Source organism: Zonotrichia leucophrys, chromosome 2 (genome assembly GCF_028769735.1).
Source record: "Zonotrichia leucophrys gambelii isolate GWCS_2022_RI chromosome 2, RI_Zleu_2.0, whole genome shotgun sequence".
NCBI classification, from domain to species: Eukaryota; Metazoa; Chordata; class Aves; order Passeriformes; family Passerellidae; genus Zonotrichia; species Zonotrichia leucophrys.
The window spans coordinates 147,928,007-147,946,946 of NC_088171.1; the positions used below are offsets into that span (position 1 = coordinate 147,928,007).

Consider the following 18,940-nt stretch of genomic DNA (forward strand, 5'->3'; position numbering starts at 1 on the left):
AGCCAAAAACACATCTGTGGCATTAATATTAACAACTGGATTTTCAGGTTCTCTGTGTATTAGAGCCTCTTGAGGAAGTGAAATAGGTTGGCATCTTTCACATGGAAAAAAAAAAAAATAAATCTTTCTTCGCTTCTCAGGTTTCAGAATGACTGAAATAGTAAAACACACAGAGACACATACACACCCTTCAGTTTTAGGCACACACCCAGCATGAAAATTCAGCCAGGATAATTAAACTTTGGCAAAGTTACAAGTAACAGAAATGAGGACAAGTCTTGCATAATCTTAACCCTATCTGGCTAGACCAGCTCAGTTATGAGGATAAAAACTTTACTTCAATCAACCACACACAGTTCTTTCTCCTCCTCTATGTTTTCACAGCCGTCTCAAGGAGAGAGAAGGTCTTTGTTCTTATACCTTATTGTTAAAAGCAGAAAAATGGTTTTTCTTGCCTAAATAAAGGAAAAGTCAATCTTCTCTCTACTCTGCCACTGTAATTCCACTCATTCCATCTGACCTCCTCTTAGGTTACCCTTGTGTGACCCACATGACTGCTTCTCAAATCCTTGCCTCTTTCAGAGATTTCCATAGATCTGTATTGGTTTCTTTTCTGCGTGTTCTTCCCCATCATCTGTACATACCTAGTTACCTAATTTTTTTTTCATGCTCTACATGGATAATATTTTTTAGCTCAACAACCACTGTTCTGTTCTGTTCCCACAGCTTTCCATTGCAATCCCTGCACAAGATCCATCTTCTAAATGCCAGTGCACAGACACCAATAAAAGACAAGAAAGACATGCACAACTAATGGCTACAAGCAGATCTTAGCAAAAGTTTCAGCTAAGACATTCCAGCCATCAAAAATGTGTTATTCTCCCTATTAATCCCTAGGTCAAAACACAGTTTCCTAACCTTTGCAATTAAAATGCAGTCAGACCTGATAATGAATCACTGGATCTCTCTACAGAAACTAATCACCTCTCACAGAGCATCTCTTCTCATTGACATTCCCCTTGGCTCAGGAGTGACTCACCAGCTGCTGAGCTATGAACTTTGAAATGTTTACTTTCACACTGAACATTGTGGCCTCTGTTACAAATGAAGAGTGAGGACAAGGCAGAGACCAAGCGCTCCATGCCAGAAATCTCACCCTCAAACATCGCAACAGCCTGACAGTTAAAACCATTTTAATCTTTTTTAAAACCATTATTAATTAACCATTTTCAAGGCTCCTATACATGGAAATAAACGAAGAGATGCTACTCTGCTCTGCCTTTTAGAGCTTATAATTAAAGTGAAAATCAGCAAAGATTTATGCTTTTGCCTCAGTTTTCTGCTCTCCAAGTGTGTGTGGACAGGACCTGCTCTGGGCTAAACCTTCTAGCAACAAGTGAGTGATTTATGGTCAGAGACCTCACCTGTAGCTGAAAATACAAAACATGGGGCAAAACAGTGAATGTCATTATTTGTGTTTCCAACAAAAAAGGAAGAAAAAGGGAGAAAAATATGCTGGAGTAAAGAAGAGTAAGGGCTGTTTGGTTTTGATTTATTTCATGTGGATTTATGGAAGTATCAAATTTAAGCAGCTTTTGAGATGAGGGAAGTGGGTGAACTTTATTAAGTCATACACAGACATTTCAAAAATGGTACTCTTTCTGGAGTAGCAGTGATACTTTCTGGAGACATTTTAAGGCTGCTTAAATATCCTAAGTGATCACACTTCTCATCTAGGGATTCCATTCACTTCCAATCCAAACCATTCCATGATTCTGTGTTTTGGGGAAATGTCTGAGATCAGACTGAACTCTCAAGCAGAAACCTGTTGGCTGCAACAGTAGAGGCTGGCTGTAAATTTTTATAAGCTCTGGTCTAAACAGAAATGGCACATCCTGAATCCTCCTATGAATAAAGGGAAATGAAAAAGAACCACGAGAGAGGAGGCTGATCACTTGCTGTAGTTCTGAACCTAGACCATTCAGACTGGGAAAACTGAGGGCTCCCAGGCTGGAAAAAAGAGGAGACTTCCACCTGAAAAGATTAAATGTTTTTGAGAAGCTGGAGACCTGGAAAGCAGAAGATGAAGATCTTGACTGGAGAAAAGACCCTGAGAGTGGAAGGAGGCCTTGAAGTGGGACAGATGCATGAGGCCAAGTCCATGGGGACACTCAGGGACCTCACCACTAACTCCCAAGGGTTGTACATGTGAGCACCAGCTCAGTGCAGCCTGAGATGACTTTCCTCCCAAATATCCCAGACCAGCAGTGACCTTCCTGCAGGGAAGGGAAGATGAATCCTGATGAGTGCAAACACTGTGTGGCCAAGTGCATGTGTGAGTCTGAGATAATGAAGTAGGGTAAAAATTCTTGTCTCCATGGTTCTTAAATAGATTCCAGCAACAAGAGACACTACAGGTTATAGAACACTTCATCTCACCCTTGGCAAACTCTCACAAGCTTCATATATCCACCCCTAAAAATGTTACTATGGCTCTATATTTGTGGTTATTTCAACACAAATTAATAGCCCAAAGAGCGCTTCCCAAAGAAGTGGACATATTAGATAGAGTGCAAGCCATGTCAAAGATGCACATTCCAAACATTGCCATGATGATTCTCCTTATTATCCCTCACTGTCTATTCTAAAAGGATCTTGTAATCCATCTCTGGCAGATCTGGACTCCCGTGGGATGTCAGTGACACTATCTATGTGTGCTTGCCTGGGGTACAAGGCTTAAGCCTGCAGGGAACATGTCTAGGATCTAACCTGACAGCTCCCATGTCATAAATAATGGGCTGATCTGAATGACAGATGCTGGCACAGCTTAATCTCTTTGGGAAAAGGTATTCCCTGCACTACTAAGAATAGCATGCAAACCCTGCAATTCTGAGTGGGAAACACTGAAAACTCACATCCTTATTCTTGTCTCAGCTTTGAAAAAGACCCCTTCCTCGTTGCTTAAGTTTTAGGGCACTTTAAAAAAAATCTTTTCCCCTAGCAGTCTGGCTGGCACACAAGTGCAGTATTGCTTTGCACCCAGGGAAGAACACAGCCTTGTAATGTTATTGTTCTCCAGACCTGTCCAACCGTATTTGGGTACTCTGTGTAAGGCACCCCATGGGACAAAGCACAATGCATCTTTATCACTGGTTAGAGTCAGGCAGAACCCACAGTCTGAGATGCAGAATATTGACTTTCTGCTTGGGATCCTTTTCCTCAGCATTATACTTGAATGCATTCAAGTAAAGGGACTCACAGCTTTTGGGTACATTACTTTAAATTTCTTTGTTACCTATTGACAAAGCAAAGTATTAAGCTTAACTTTATGAGAAATTACACATATTTTTCTTCATTATTGGGCTTTATTGCTAGCAGCTCTAAATTTTTGAAATGATGGTAAGTGCTGCATCCTCTATTGCTCCCCCCAGCAAAAAGCCTCATGTGCAACCTGCTGCATGGCTGTAAGTGGCTTAAGCTAAAGTCATGATACCAAAGTTTACAGTGTGCTCATAAACCTGAACCATGAAATATTTGCCAACTATAAATAGAAGACTGTCAACCAGATAAAAGCAATCTTTTCTGAAAACACTTTCTGCTGCTCACAGACAGCTTCCACAGTCATTATATAAAAAATGGATAGAAACTGCTGCTGCTAACCAAAGGATTTAAGCTTCTTCAATAACTTGCACACTATCTTACTGACTTGGCTCTTTTTTGTTGTTGTTCTAGAGATGTTGATAAAAACAGTCAGCAGCCAGAAAAATCTGTATAAAATGAGATGCTGCTGTGGGCCAGCATACAGAATCAAGTCTACCCTGAGACTCATTTGATGGGCGAGTGAGCAGCAGCTAAATCAAGCAGCCTGTGTAATGACATTGCCTTGTCTTCCTCTGTACCTAATTCAGCACATCACTCCTCTCCCTTAGCAAAGACAAGCATCCTGTGACCCTCGCTGTGCTGGACTTGTTCTTCACCATGTTACCTGATGACTTTTCAAGCCTTGGTCCAGTAAGCAGAGATTTTAACAGCAATCCCTGCAATTTGGTATCTTCTCTCCACTTGCTGTTTTCTCAAATCCCTTGGCATTAGCCCAGGCAGACAAGTGTGAACATGAATGCTTGTTGACCATAGTCTTGTACTAAGTTGATTTTAATTTCTGGAGGCAAGGGTGTGCTTTTTTGTTCAGTTATTGAAGCAGACACAAAATGACCCAGAATACTTACTGTTGTGATAATTCACCATAAAGGCAGCAAAAAATACTTCTCTATGCAGTTTATTTTCCACATGTGAATGACTGAATTAAATCTGGACCAAGGAGTTTATCAGCCACTCTGTGTTTTCCTTCTGCTCTGTTAACATGGCATGAAGAAAGCATGTGACTGATGTAATTACATTTACTGAGACCTTTGACAGGTCTGTAAGCTGAGGAGACTGCAATGTATTCATGCCTTGCATTTTCATGGCACTTTTTTCATTTATAAAATTTCTCCACACAAATATGCTGTAGCTCTTGATCCCTGCTGCTATCTCTAGCATTGTTATTTGTGGGGAGTCTATGAATCCACAATATAATATATACGGAACACTGCATAAAATTCTCTTGCATCAGGAAAAAAAAAAGTATTAATACAGAGACACAAGAACACCTGCTGTTATGAAATCTCATTTTCATTTTGGAAACCATTTGGAAAAAGATATTTGTGTACAGAAGTTAAGCATCCTTTAATAGGTGCAACAGAATCCAGTTTGAAACTGCACTGTTTGGGTTGCTGTTGGTTGCACTTTGCCTCATGGACTCAGTGGGAAAGTAAGCAAGGAAGGAGAGAAGACACAAAATAATAATGGAAAAATTGCACCTGGGATTTACTCAGTATGCATCACTACAAAGGAAGAGAGTGGGAGGGTTAAAGAGAAAGCCTAAACACAATGAGATGTTATTCTGTGAGAAAAATCAGTCTTGACCATACAAAATGGCCAGTACCACAGACTGGATTCTGGAATTACTTCACTGCATGGATGGAACTCAGCTTTTAAAAGCCTGGATGCTACCCTCAAAAAGTTACTTCCTAAAAACCAGTCCTTTCCTCTCAGTGTTCACCATCAAGTTGAACACATCCCCTGAATGTTCACCATCACCATCTGGTTGTGAATCATGGCCCTCAAACATTGTATGTGCAGCTTTGCAGCATTTTCTTAGTGCATTTCCCAATATATGAGCTTCATCCAATTGTTTTTGGATAGATGTTGTGTAGATATTTTATAGTGTTCTAATATAGTGATGGTCCTGCAAAGCTCAGGATGTAAAGCTTTAATGGAAATTGGAAATAGCATTCCAACTCTGTCTTTCAAAAAGGAATGCTCTGTGCAGGTATTTAGAGATGTGTACTGAAATTCAAGAGTAAAACAAACATGGAAAGAATTAAATCAATGTCTTTCTCATCCATGATTCATCCACTTTATATAATAGCCAGTACAGCTCACCAGTGAGCAGGGCAGAAAAGATTAATTTATGTGCTGCAGACTCTGTGTGGGTTTTTGATGGGATTCCTGTAGAGGTAATTTCATGTGAAAATTATAACTGATTCCCAAGTCATACAAACTACAGAGGAAACAAAGTCAGAATGCTAACACTCAGGGTAGGCAGATTTGCACCTATTGAAAACTGGAGTGGAGGGACTTGTGATGTCAAAATTCACTGTGTTCAGTGCCAGTTTGATACTTCTAAGAGTTTGTTCAGCAAGAAATCAAGGTCTCTGAATTCTGACTGTGTATCAAAGAAATTTTTCAGGGAACAATCTGGAAAAGGCAGAAGTATTACTTATCTGCCTCATAGGTTTCTTGAAAATAGAACAGAATATCAAACATTTCCTTTCTAAATCTCACAGTAAAGGTCAAGTGCACTAAATTGCTGCAGTTGTTCAGAAGCAAGTGGAACAAAAGCAGACTTCACTATAGATCAAACTTGCTCTTTCATACTCAATGACTTTGCATCTTTCCCTTTTAGTATTGGGGTCCTTTACCCCACAGAGACTTGTAATTCAGCCCCAAACAGGTTTAGTTTTAATTAATATATCACCTCAAAAATTAGTTGATTTTAATTGAAAAACAAACACTATTTTTAGAGCAAGAACTGCTGGAGTGGAGGGGGCTGTAAAAAAGTGAAGGGATTCAGAATTTCTCACTGAGAAGAAAAATTCACGTTTATATGTTTTCCTTTCACAGGCTGTGGTGAGAAGTAAAAAGTCAGCCCTGCTGATTTTCTTTTGCTGTGGATGCAACTACCTGGCCAGGTAAAAGCACTAAGAAGGGAAAAGCTTGTACCTTCCTTAGAATAACTAAACATGCCTGGAAGAGAAGTTTTCAAGATGATGTGGAATGGGCAGAGAAGAAACATGACCAGGAGGGAGCTGCAGCCTGGGCAGGAGGCAGAAGGTGCCCATGTAAAATTGAAGAATCATAGAATGGTGTGGGTTACTGACAAATATTTGTTAATTCTGAAATAAAGCATTGTTCTTACTTAAATCTTTTTGAGAGGGGACAGGGGAAGATTTTTAAACTGAAAAGCACATTTGATTTAGAAAATTGCAGAATACCCTATGTGGTGTTCTCTAGACAGAAAAATCATTTTGGCTTATGCTTTTTCTACCAGTCTTAAATGCAAGACATTTCCAGTGACAATCTACCTAATTCAAATAAAGCAAATGTTATTTTTCCTGTATAATGCCAGACCATTATTATCCTTTCTCTCTGAAGGTCTGGCATGAACACAATGACATCCAGAAGAGTCTATAAAGTGCTTTGAATATTAAAACAGGGCAAAGAACTGGGATCTCTACAGGGCATCTGCGTAATGGCTCTGCTGAATGAGGATGCAGAATCCTAATATACACATACACATGGAATCATATAACTTATTTTATTTAATAGTTTCATTCAGTCAGATTATCAAAAATTTTATAGGAAACAACCAAAAAATTCCAATGTGTCTGACTGTGCAGAATGTGGCAGAACTGTGCAGAACTAGTCAGCCTGTACAATACAAAGAACAGAACAAAAAGCTAAAGAAAAATAACATTTAAAACGGAAAAAGATATACAGAGCATCAGTTTAGCATGGTCCAAACAAGCAATATCATCTAATAAAAAAAGAGACAACTTTGAACACAGAACTGGAAATAATAAGCAGGGTCATCAAGTCTAGTCCTTGGAAGAGCAGGCAGCTTTTTGAGAGTCATCAAAAAGAGTCTTCAGAGAAGGTCTGCCTTCTCAGTCTCATGTTCCCTTCACAGCTGTGCAAACCCAGACACCTCCAAACAGAAAGGTGAATCAAGGGCATGCCCAAAGTGCTTGAACCTCATAGTCAGAAAAAAAAGTTGAATAAAGAATAATTTAGGTTCATTAGTGCTTTAGGCACAAATCAGTTATTCAGTCTGGGTAAGGACTGCTTTAGACCTGAAAAGGAAACTTCGCCAATAGCAAAGTTTAGACACAGAATAATATAGACACAGAACCCTGCTGTTACCACTGTGTGGATGTTTAGAAATAGCTGAAGTGCAACAGTGTTTTATGTGTGAAAATGATGCAGGAGCAATCAGTCTGGCATATATTTAAACCATGTGAGATAATTTTTTTCCCCTTTATTCTTTCTGAACATACAGACCCAATGCAAAGGGACATCCTCCTAACAGGCAGCACTAGTGTTGAGAACAAAAAGGAATCCTCCTTTCAACTACATCAAAAGAAGATGTCTGAGCCACAGCCTTTTTACAAGTGGAAGGGTGCAGATATCATCCAGTTGACACAGCTGCCCAGGGAACACACACAGACACATGCTGTGAGCTACTGAAGATAGTTACTTCAGGATCAAAACTCTCCGTTTCCTGCTGCCTTCAGAGAAATTTCACGCTGCTCAGGCCTATTCTGAGTCTAAGAAATAGGATTAAGGACATCCATTTGAAAATAGGACACAGGAAAAAAAGTCAAGGAGAGCTCCCAGCTAACAGGACAAGACCAAAATGGGTTAGGGACCTTAGACTTGTATCTTTTGCCCTTCCCAGTCACTGCCTTTTCACCGAGTCATGACCAGACTGAAGTCCTCTGCACAGCAGCCAAGTAGGCAAATGGAAATTAGTGTTACCCCACATGTTTTCTGAGCTGCATTCCCCAAACTGCAAGAGTCGCCCTCCACTCCCACTGTGGAGCCACCCAGAGCATATCAGGACTGGCCATGACACGGAACAGACCCCACCAAATCCTTCCAGCCTGGATGTGTTTGTGTTTTACTGCTTTGCTGCAGTCCTGGTCCCCCACCAGCCCTGAATTTTTCCCCTGAGGTTGAAACAGCAAGTGGCTGTTGCATTAATTTCTTGTTGGGAGATAGGGATGGGAAATGATCCTCACCTGCCTTTGAGACTTGCACAGATTCTGAAACAAATACACATTTCATAAGCTGTTGAAATATAACAAGTCACAGCTTGAAATGTGAAACAGCTGCTTCATGTAGCAGCAAGGACAAGTAGCCCATGTGGCTTTGTCAAGAATAAATTGTGTTGAACTGATCTAATATCCACTTTTAGCAATGTAACAGGCCTTAAGAATAAAGGAGAAGTAGCTGTCACAAATCTTACCCCCTTACTAAGGTTTTCAAAAGGGCTGCATGTGGCATTCTCATAAGTGAGACCTGGCAGGCTGGTTTGGAAGAGACTGTGATCGATTGGATGCAAAGCTGGTTTGATAACATATCAGAAAGGTTATCAATGGTGCTTTGTCAGAGTGGAAGGATGCAGAAATGGAGTTCAGCCAGGTCTCTTCTGGATACAGTCCTGGCATATGCTTTCATTAATGAATTAGATGATAGAAAAGAAAGTATGGTTATTAAATTTTCAGATGGCATAACGTTCAGAGACATCGTAAGTGCAGGAGGACAGGGTTTGAATTCAGAATGATTTGGAAGAATTGTATAACATGTCTGGGGTGGGAAAGGGGAAGCTGAAGTTCAGCAGGGACAAGTGCAAGGCCACAGACTTCAGCTTACACTATACACAAATATCAAAATTTGCCAATTGCAGCTGTGTAGCTGCTGGAATTGCAGTAGATGACAAGGTGAATTCCTTGTTAAAAAATAAAAAGAAGAAACAGCCAACATGTAGGAGTGAACAGACAGGGTTATAACATTAAAGATGTTCAACAGTCCTTTCTTGGTCACTAGAAAGACTTCAGATACCATGTCATTTTCTGTTTTGAATGTGTCAGCTCAATAAAAAGGTGTGCAGCAACAGTCCAGAGGAGAACTACCTGAGATGTAAAGAAACATGGTCCGAGTAGAAAGACTTGCAGGCTCTGTCTTTATTTAACTTTAGTAAGTCTTACAAGAAGTTCTTCAACAAGCTTCATGTATTTAAAGGGCTTGTTATGAACAAAAGTACAATAATCTGTTTTCTAAGTCTCCAGGGAATATGAAACAAAACAAACAAAACGCAGCTTTCTTTATATTGGAAGTTTCAGTTTGAATTTTTTAACAGTTAGACTTACAAAGCACTTGGAAGATTTCTTCTTAGACACAGTTTTGTGCTGATGGCCTGACCTCAGCTGGATCAATACCTTTGATGCAGGAGTCAGTGCATCCTGCTGAAAGCAAATCCTCATAAATTTCACGCACCAAAGGATGAAAGTGGGATCTCATTGGGAATCTCAGCAGCAGAGAGCCCCAGACTGGCTCTGTCTCAAGTCTGGCAATACCCACTGAGTTTCAGTACAAAATCTCGGTGTGGGGGTTACTCCATCTGGGCTTTGCTTGTGGCATCAGTCTCTCCCCCTCTCGCTGCCTGAACTGTTCAAAGAAAGTTGTTTGCATGGAAGTGAGAATGGCAACACATTTTACAATTTCCATAGGGTGGCAGAAAAATAAAGAGCTTATTGATGACTGCTGAGATCTTTATTAAACATAAGAAATCAATGGCTTGGATATCACATTTATTTAAACGCCAGTGTCTCTTGGTTCGTGGGCAGAACACTCTGGGGAGTCAAAACCCACTCATTGTACAGCTTAGAGTGATCTTCATTAGATATGCTACTTAGGCTTTCATTGCAGTTTAATGTGCTGAAGGATATGGCACTTGTCCATGATAGATTGCTTTGTTTCTCCTGTAGTACCATTGCCCAGGTGGAGGGACTGAATGTGGTTCCTCTGGCAGGGAGGAATCATTTGCATTCAGTGATTTCTAAACCTGTTGATCCTCTGCATTCCTGTCAGACCTGAGCCTCTTGCACTGACTGAGATGAGGCTGCAGAGCCAGAGGAAGACAGAAGGGCAGGTGGTGTTGGTGGTCTTTAAAAGAACTCGAAAACTGATTGGTGTCAAAGTCCACTCAAGGCGAATTTAGGATCAGCCTTTCACTTGTGAGCTTGGAAATCTGCTGCTGACTCCAACAGGTATGAGGAGAACAGCAACTGCTTTTAAATTTTGTTTTGCCAACTCAGAGACTCCATCACTGGCCACAAGAGCCCCGATCATGAAATTTAGGAATATTTGAATTTTTAAGTACTGTTCCTAGCCATTGAACACTAAAATGCTGAATTTCATGTAAAGGCAAACTGAAGGAAAAATAAGTAAATGCTGGGATATAATATTTTAGATTTATAGTAGCCATAGATTGTAAACACATAGTTTAAAGACAGAAGGAGCCTTTGTAAATTTGACTTTGCATAAAACAAGGCAAGTGTTATACAGTCATACCTTCAGGTGAGTGCGACTGTGGGGTTTTCAGATTTCAGGGCACAGAGAATCTGCCATATCCTGAGGTGAACTCTCCAGCATTAAAAATATGCAGCTTATCTGCAGTCAGAACTTGTCCAGCTTGAGCTACCAGCCTGTGAAGTGTTATGTACTTGTATGTTAAATTAAAAAGCCCTCTGCCCTTATATATAATATTTCCTCGAATTCCTATTTGGAGCTATTTCCCCTCACTGCTTTTACATTTCATTACTGCTCTGCTGCAAGAGTTCAAAGTTTTCCAGTGAAAGTCTTGTGGGGTTCCAGGGGACAATGCTCTCCTAGGCCAGGCTATTTGCAATGCAACACAGGGTCAAGGGAAATGCAGGCACAACTCCCATCAACCCTGAATGACAGGTTTAACAACTCCCCCTCTTCCTCCTCCCCCTAACCCCTGAGTATGGATTGTATCCACGTCTCTTCACCAGAGGCCCATATCCTAGCAGTTTACCATTCTCTGATATTAACACCTGAAGATTTAATGAGCACAAGCAAAGGAGGATGCTTAGAAACAATACATAAAGTACAACAAATACAGGATAAGCAGTGTGAGATTAGATTTTAATGCCATCTTAATGACAACACCGGGATCTACTTATTGCTCTGCATAACTATTTCATTAACACAGATGCCAGAATACTGCAAAGAATATGAACTATTGGATTTTCCACTTTGGGAAGTGGGATTTTGGAAACAATCAGGACAAAGGGAAAGGAAGGGGCAACAGACAGCAAGGTGTCAGGACACATCTCAGTAACATATTCAATCTGCTCAAGCAGCTTGATGGCATGGTCAAAGTGCCTTCATTTGCATTAGTTTCAGAGAATTTCTCTTGTTCCCAATAGACTAGAGAATTACAATGGCAATATTGTTTTTTAAAGATTTTTTTACCTCACCTTTTAGCTCCATCACTCTCAGCTATGACAGGTGTATTATTAACAGACACAATCAGGCTTCACAAATGATGTTTGTGGGTTTGGAGAGAGGTTTACTTAAACAAAATGGCTAAAACCAAAAGTGAAAGCTTTGAATTGCTGTGCAGTCCCCAAAGAAGCTGAAATCAGCTTGCCTTTCAGAAATCACCAACCAAGATGCAGAAGGGAAAGGTAGTCAAAATTGGAAATGGAATCTCAAGCCCAAACCCTGTGCAATGTAGAAGAAAAACAGCAACATGGAATCTGAAGGGCTTGATGTGAGACATGAGAAATTTATCCCTTTAGCACCTGTGTATAATGATACTCTGGAAGGAATTTGTGTGTTAAACTCAATCCTCTAAAAAGAACACATTTACTAGAATTTAATTCTCACACATGTCCAAAACCAGGGGGATAACCTGGTCTTTACTTGGGCCCCACTGCTCATACTGCCTTTAACCTCATGTCCGGAAGGAACCAGGCAAGCTTTAGGAAGGCCCAATGCCTGCGCTTATTAAATGGGGTGACAGAAATGGGGAAATAGAAGAAATAGTGAGGAAATTAAAGCAGTATGAATCTGGAGAATGCATCAATGACAGGAACAGGAATGAGACCACAGTCATTCAGCATCCACAGTCATTCAGCATCTTCAATGCTGCCACCTTGATACAGCCTCTGCCTGAGTTGGCATCAGCTTCAGGAGCTACTTCACACACTGTCCCAAATATGCTCTGGAAAAAACCCTGAATGACAAAAGCCTTGAAGTTCACTCTTCTGCTCTTTCATCTCCAGTTCTCCATGCTGCCACAGAAAGAGGCAACTGAGCAAGACGCTGCAGTCCCTTTACTCCTTTCTTTCCCATGTTACATGTTTTAGAAATAATCAGCTGCAGGAAAATCGAATGACCTGGTGTGATGTAATTGTGTGCCTGTGACTGCCATGCACTCATTTATCTGTGTGTGATAGCCCACTGATAAAATGAATATGGTTACCATGACACCAAAAAGTCACAGCTGGTTTGAAAAATTCACAGAGGTCAGGGGCAGAGCAATGTAAAAATCAGTTTGTATTAAGCATATCTGGAGTTGTGCTTCTGTCACCCAGAAAAATTTTCAGCATTGATTCAGATCTCCTTGTGCTGATCTTTGCTATAAGGAGAAGAAAATAACAGGACACTGAACAAGAGAATTAATGGCCTGTGTATCAATCTCTCTGCCTTTCTCCCTTTTACTCTGAATGCTGTAAGAACATGCTCAGCTCCCACCAGACCTGACTCAGCCCTTCCTTCCAGGAAAGACACAAAACTGCATCTTTCTGTGTGTTGGCCAAAGGTGACCTAAGAAAACAAAGGAGACAGAGGGCAAAGAAAAGGATTTATAAGGGAATGAGAGGCTTTTGATGATAAGAAAATAATGAAACATAAATGTCAGAGGGAGTAGCCACAGAGAAAACACCCACGAAGAGCAAAGTTAAAGAGAGGTGGGAGGAAAACGTTGATGATAGGGGGAAGAGAGAGCAAAATGAAGCAAAAAGGAGTCTCAGCAAATTTCCATAATGTAACACTGATGAAGCCTTTTATGATTATGACAGGGATTTTTAGAATGTTCCCTTGCAGGAAGTTTGCATACTCATTCTTTAATAGCTCTGAACACTTTCCCAGACTCAGTGAAAGTGGAAACTTTTTCTGCTAGCGCTGCCTGCTCTAAATCTGAGCTACCCCTGTGCAGCACCAAGCTCCAAGGAGCTGCATCTCTGAGGTCTGCTCAGGATGGGCTGGCACATCAAACTCGTGTCCATGCTGCCTCCAGAGAGTGTGAGAGCCCTGCCTGTACTCTGCAGAGCCAGCTGATGCTGCTCTTCAGGAGGAATACACTATGTCCTGCCAGAGGAATGGAGACATTGTTTGCACAATAGCTTGTGGGACATGGATACAGGTTTTGGTTTTTTTTCCCAGAGCCAGACAGAAGCCTGAGCTGATTCAACCTGTGTGGAAAATGATGAGATTCTGGGCTACCTGAACAAAGCCAAATTCACAGGTTAGTATGACCTTAAAAGCTTCCAGAATCTCAGCTTGCACTTACTTCCAGTCCAGACTCGAGCCCCAACCCAGTGTGCAAACAAAGAGTACAGATTATTGCTATTTACATACCACTTGTTTACCTGACTCTATCCTTTCAGACTTGCTTATTTTCTCAGACTGCATGATTGTCTGCAACATTTCTTGAGATAATCCTATGCAACTATAAATACAAAAAAAAAATATTACAGTTGTCCCTGGATGAGTTTTTAAAAGGTGTATACCCTGTTCAATACTTGTTTAAGGAAAAAAAAAAAAAAAAAGACTTCCAGAGAAATCACCTCACAGCAGGGAGGAAGCTTTTGAGCTCCATAGAGTGAATTCAGCAGACCTTGCTGTCTGAAACATATTTTGCTTGTGCAGATGATTTGCACAGGATAAATCCATCACAGTCACTTCAAGAGGACTGACACCAGTGGTTTAGTCTTTCCAAATCCTATGAAGTGATGAGAAATAGTCTCTGATCCCTTCAGGGCCTCTGCTGCAGACTTCAGGAGGAGGACTCTCTAGTGGATTCCCCTCAAAATTGCACGAGCAGTAGTTGTAGCCCCAGTCCAGGTTCACCAGCTCCCCAAAGGCTGCTGGAAGGGACTGTAGGTGGTTGTTTCCCAACCAAAGTGTGTGCAGATTCCTCAGAAGGCAGAAATCCTCAGGAAGGCTCTCCAGTGAGTTGAAGAGCAATAGCAATGTTTCCAGTTTCTCCAGATGCTGAATGCTGGAGGGGATGGTATCTATTTTGTTGTCACTCACATCCAGAAAGGTGAGGCTCCTCAGCTGGCAGAGGGGTTCAGGCAACTCAGTGAGTCTGTTGTTGGCAAGGTGGAGGCTCTGCAGCCTTTGGAGTGCCCCCATCTCTGCAGGCAGCGAGCTCAGGCTGTTGTTGCTCAGAGTGAGCCTCTCCAAGCAGCTCAAAGTGCCAATTTCAGCAGGGATTTTCTTCAAGTTGTTGGAGTCCACATAGAGGCAGGTGAGGTTCCTCAGACGGCCGATTTCCTGGGGCAGCAGCTCCATCCTGTACCTCAGGCAGCTCTCTCGTTCTGGGCTCATCTCCAGCACCTGCAGCTGCTTCAAGCCAAAGACCTGTGTGGGAACTGACAGCAGATCCCTGCCAGAGATCTTGAGTTTCTTCTTCCCTTCGTATTTTGGATCGTGCTCTGTGAGGTACCTCCAGAGTGGATCAGGACCTGGACAGGCACATCTGGGAGAGGTGACTGCATCCATATCCCACCAGAACAGTGGCTGGTTGGACAGAGACTGTCAGTTACAATTACTTGCATGCTCCACGGGCAACCTCTGATGTTTTTGATGGATCAAGGTTTTCTGTCAGCTTTGTGCTCTGCTGGGCACGTTACCAACATACAGAGTTGCTCAGATACATCCCACTGAGTAAACATTTGGTATTCTCACATGATCAGGTGTTTTCCCTCCTGCTCTGCAGAGCACACAAACCCAGCTCCTGCGCCGTGATGTGGCCTCTCAGAGCTGCAAGCAGTGAGCATTGGTCAGACGGGAAAAAACTGCCTCTGCTTTTCAGCAGCTGCGTTCAAATCTCTGCTTGTGTGTAGCTCTCTCTTTCTGGAAACATCAAGGGTGCCTTTGCCTGAAGAATTCACATTGCCTGGGATTGCAAGGAAAGCAGCAAGGCAGAGTAGATAAGGCACATGGTAAATGGGACAAGAACATGCTAAATGGGACAAGGAGAAGACAGAGGAACAGCTGGTGACCTGGGAACCATTAACAAATCTTGTCCTCAGGTCAGTTTGTGCCTTTAACATTCAACAAACACAATAAAGGATCAGTTTTGAAATCTGGAGGTCCTCCTCCCTCCTGCTAAGTGTGTAAACCCCTACACCATGGAGATACCATTTTTCTTGTGTTGCACTTGCTCTGGCATATTTAAAAGCAAATTTTTATTCCTTGCTGTCAAAGGTTTTGTAGATGTGTAAAATGCCAGGTTTATCCCAAGCCACTCAGCACAGCATGTGATGTTGAGAGCAAGGCATTTTTCTGGAAGGAGAAAATTGTGGGTTTGAAGCCTCAGGCTGAGAAAGCCAACCTCTTTTACTTCATCCTCTAATCCTTAAGCCTTTCAGCTAAAAAACTGCTTAAGACAGCCATTTAAAATGCTTCTCAAGGAGAGAGATCTCCCTGAGATGGAGACCCACAGGCCATTAGAAGACAATGTGTTAGAGGTGTAGTCTAAGCAGGTCTGCCAGGTCAGGTCTTGTGAAGGTCAGGTCTTGCACATCAGCTTTGCTTTCGCAGCCTCCTCAGTTCTGATCATCTCAGGCCAGGATGTTCCTAAATTTGCTGGAACCTTTGTTCCAGCACCAGGGGAGTGTGTGGCTGCACAGGTGAGTGGTAGTAGGTGTCTATTCAGACAATGCTGGCAAGAGGATTTGGGGATTCTTGTTCAGCTTTCTCTCTTACTTTCTAGATTCTAATGCTTTTTAATTGGTTTTCACCCTGAAGTACACATTTTAAGGCCTGGCATATACCAGCTGTCACCCTTGACTTGGATTCAGAGTACAAATACCATAATCATTTTGAAATCAAGCCCTGGATTTCTTCCAGATAAATTTACAGCATCTGTAAGAGAAAACAGTATCACTTTGCCTGTGAGGCTGCTTAGCCATTTTAGACTCCTGGGATAGAATCACAGAATTCTTTGGGTTGGAAGGGACCTTAAATACAATCTAGTTCCACGCCCTTTGCCATGGCTAGGGATGCCGTCCTCTAAACCAGGTTGCTCAGGTTCCCCTCCAACCTGGCCTTGAAACCTTCCTGGGATGGATTTTACATGAAAAAAAATTCAGCAGAACTTGAGAGAGTCTAATAATTTTTCATAAGCATGAATGGGTACAATAACTTAGAAATATCTGTGCATCAGACACAAATGCAGAAGCCAAGGAAAAGTGAGATTTTCACTTGCAGAAGGCTGTTTTCCAACAGACCTCACAAATAACTGTAAAAATAAGACTCAACTCCCATCAAAAAGGTGCTGAAGAAGTTATTGCGCTGACAATAATTTCAGACTTGGGTGAAAACCATCCCCCACATTGCTAAGGGGAAAAATGTGTCTCTAAGAACACATTGTCAAATACATCTGTCCTGTGAAATAAACCAAATTGCTGTATGTGCTGCCTTCTGTTTGAACATGCTTTTCTCTTCAAATCCAAACCCAAGTGTTTCAGACAGCATGTCATGCAGAGACAAAGGTATTGTCAGAAAGAAGTTTCTGAGGGCTGTGGCACCATTCTCTTGCTGTATTTTTTCAAACCTGGAGTTTGAACTCATGCTTTCCTTTATGAAGGTGGCAGGCTCTTCTCTTCTCCTTGCAGGACATCCATCTTCCTGATGCTGATAGGGATGTTTGGAGTATGATTAATGTTCCTAATTGTCCCCTTATGCTTTCTATATAAAACTAATGTCACAAAATGTAAAGTAGCAAGAAAGCCTGCATTTTCAACACATAATCCCCTAGAGACCCAGAAGGATGGTCTCATTCTCAGTTCAGACAAACTTCAACAACAATGCTGCCAGCATCAATATTGTGGACCCAAGTCCTGCAAGGTATTCAGATGTTAACCCTTACAACAAAAATCTGCTTTGTAAAGCAATTCCCAAAAACAGTCTCCTCTTCATCACATCTTCACACTTTTCTAAGTAGTTCCCATTTCACAAGTCAGTATCTACCATGTATGTGACTTCCAGGTTTAAACCAAATCAACAAAATTAAGCAGGCTTTTTCTTAAGCTCCAAATTTTACCATTTACAAAGGTTTTGAAAGAAAAATCCAAACCCTGATGGACCCATATTGCCCTAAAGGCCTCAGCTACTAAATTTAGTACATAGGAGGCAACTGGGAGGCTGATGAAGAGATTCTTCCTCCAGCAGTTCTGCAGAAGCAGCAGCAAAGAGGACTCCTGGTGGTTTCTGATGGATCCTCACCCCTGCACGGGGCTGCAGACTGGGGCAGGAGCCTGCCTTCAACTCCAGACTGCCTTCATCCTTATGCTGCTCTTCCTGCCATGCCATGGAGAAGCAACCTTAACCCTCCTCAGCAGGGGGCTCCAGCTCACAGAGGCTGAAAGTAGATTTATTTTCAGTCTATGTTGTAACTGTTGAGTGAGTGCAGTAATTTTAAGGAAGTTTTCATTGCCTAAGGACTGTACAAGTTCCTGCCATTGCCTTGCTCCTCTCCCCCTGAGCAGCCTGGCTGCTGGTCACAGAGCACCCAACATGCCATCACCTGTAACATGAATATCCCCACACCAGCTCAGGGGTTATGTGAGTTATTGAGAGTGGAAGATAAAGACAGCTCCCAGAAGATCGCTTTTCCATGGAGATATAGTTAATGTAGATAACATGGTTCAGAGTGCTGCAGCTGAATACTTCAGGATAAACTGAATGGATCTCCACGTTCTACAGCTCTCACTGGAGCTACGAAAATGCAGGTCAAACCACAGCTTGACTCCTTAAAGTCAAGGAGCTGGACTTGGATGATCCTCATGGGTCCCTTCAAACTATGGATATTTTATGGTTCTATGTTCTGTGACTCTGAATCTCACTGTGAGAGACTGAGCATGGAATTAAGGCACCCAGACACAGACATTTTACATTATTTGATGTGCTCTCTCTCCCCTGGGGTCACCCACTGAAGCTCTGGGAAGGCTCCTCTAGGTCCTACATCACACCTGCCAGTCCCTGGCAGTGTCTCTGGCCCCATGTATTGTGTTTGGTGACACGCAGCCATTCCTATGCACCAGTCCTGCTCCAGAAGCTGTCAAATGAAATCTTTAACAGGCAGAGCTTGGCCATTTTCCACATTAAAAGGCTGAACAAACTTTTTTTTAATATAATTTTTAAACTTTGTTTTAAAATAATTTCTCAGAATGTAAAATCTGTGTTCATCTCCTAACCACTTCTGTGGTCAGAGCACAGAGTTTGGGCTTAGCTGACACAGTATTTTTATTGTCTCTATGGAAAGAAGAAAAAGCCCACAGGCATTTGATACAGCTTCCAAAAAGCAGCTAATTCAAAACTGTTTAGAAATTGTTAAATAATTTAACACAAAAAAATATATTTTCCCCTAATGATCCTGTTGCTTTGTTTTGTCTTTGTAATTTGTTTATTTGACAGGCAAATAATTGAATGAAATAATGGTTTGTTTGCT

The 18,940-nt window shown here is 41.7% G+C and overlaps 1 protein-coding gene across 1 annotated transcript; it reads right to left on the reverse strand.

The window, feature by feature from the left end:
* Window positions 1–14,184: 14,184 nt before the first annotated feature.
* LOC135442946 (uncharacterized) lies at window positions 14,185–14,985 on the reverse strand. The gene has a single exon (XM_064703217.1). The coding sequence runs from the start codon at window positions 14,983–14,985 to the stop codon at window positions 14,185–14,187; it is 801 nt and encodes a 266-aa protein (XP_064559287.1).
* Between the last annotated feature and the right edge of the window lie 3,955 nt (window positions 14,986–18,940).

Bases quoted from the DNA above. Each gene is read 5' to 3' on its own strand.
- LOC135442946 (XM_064703217.1), bottom strand. From the start codon at position 14,985: ATGGATGCAGTCACCTCTCCCAGATGTGCCTGTCCAGGTCCTGATCCA.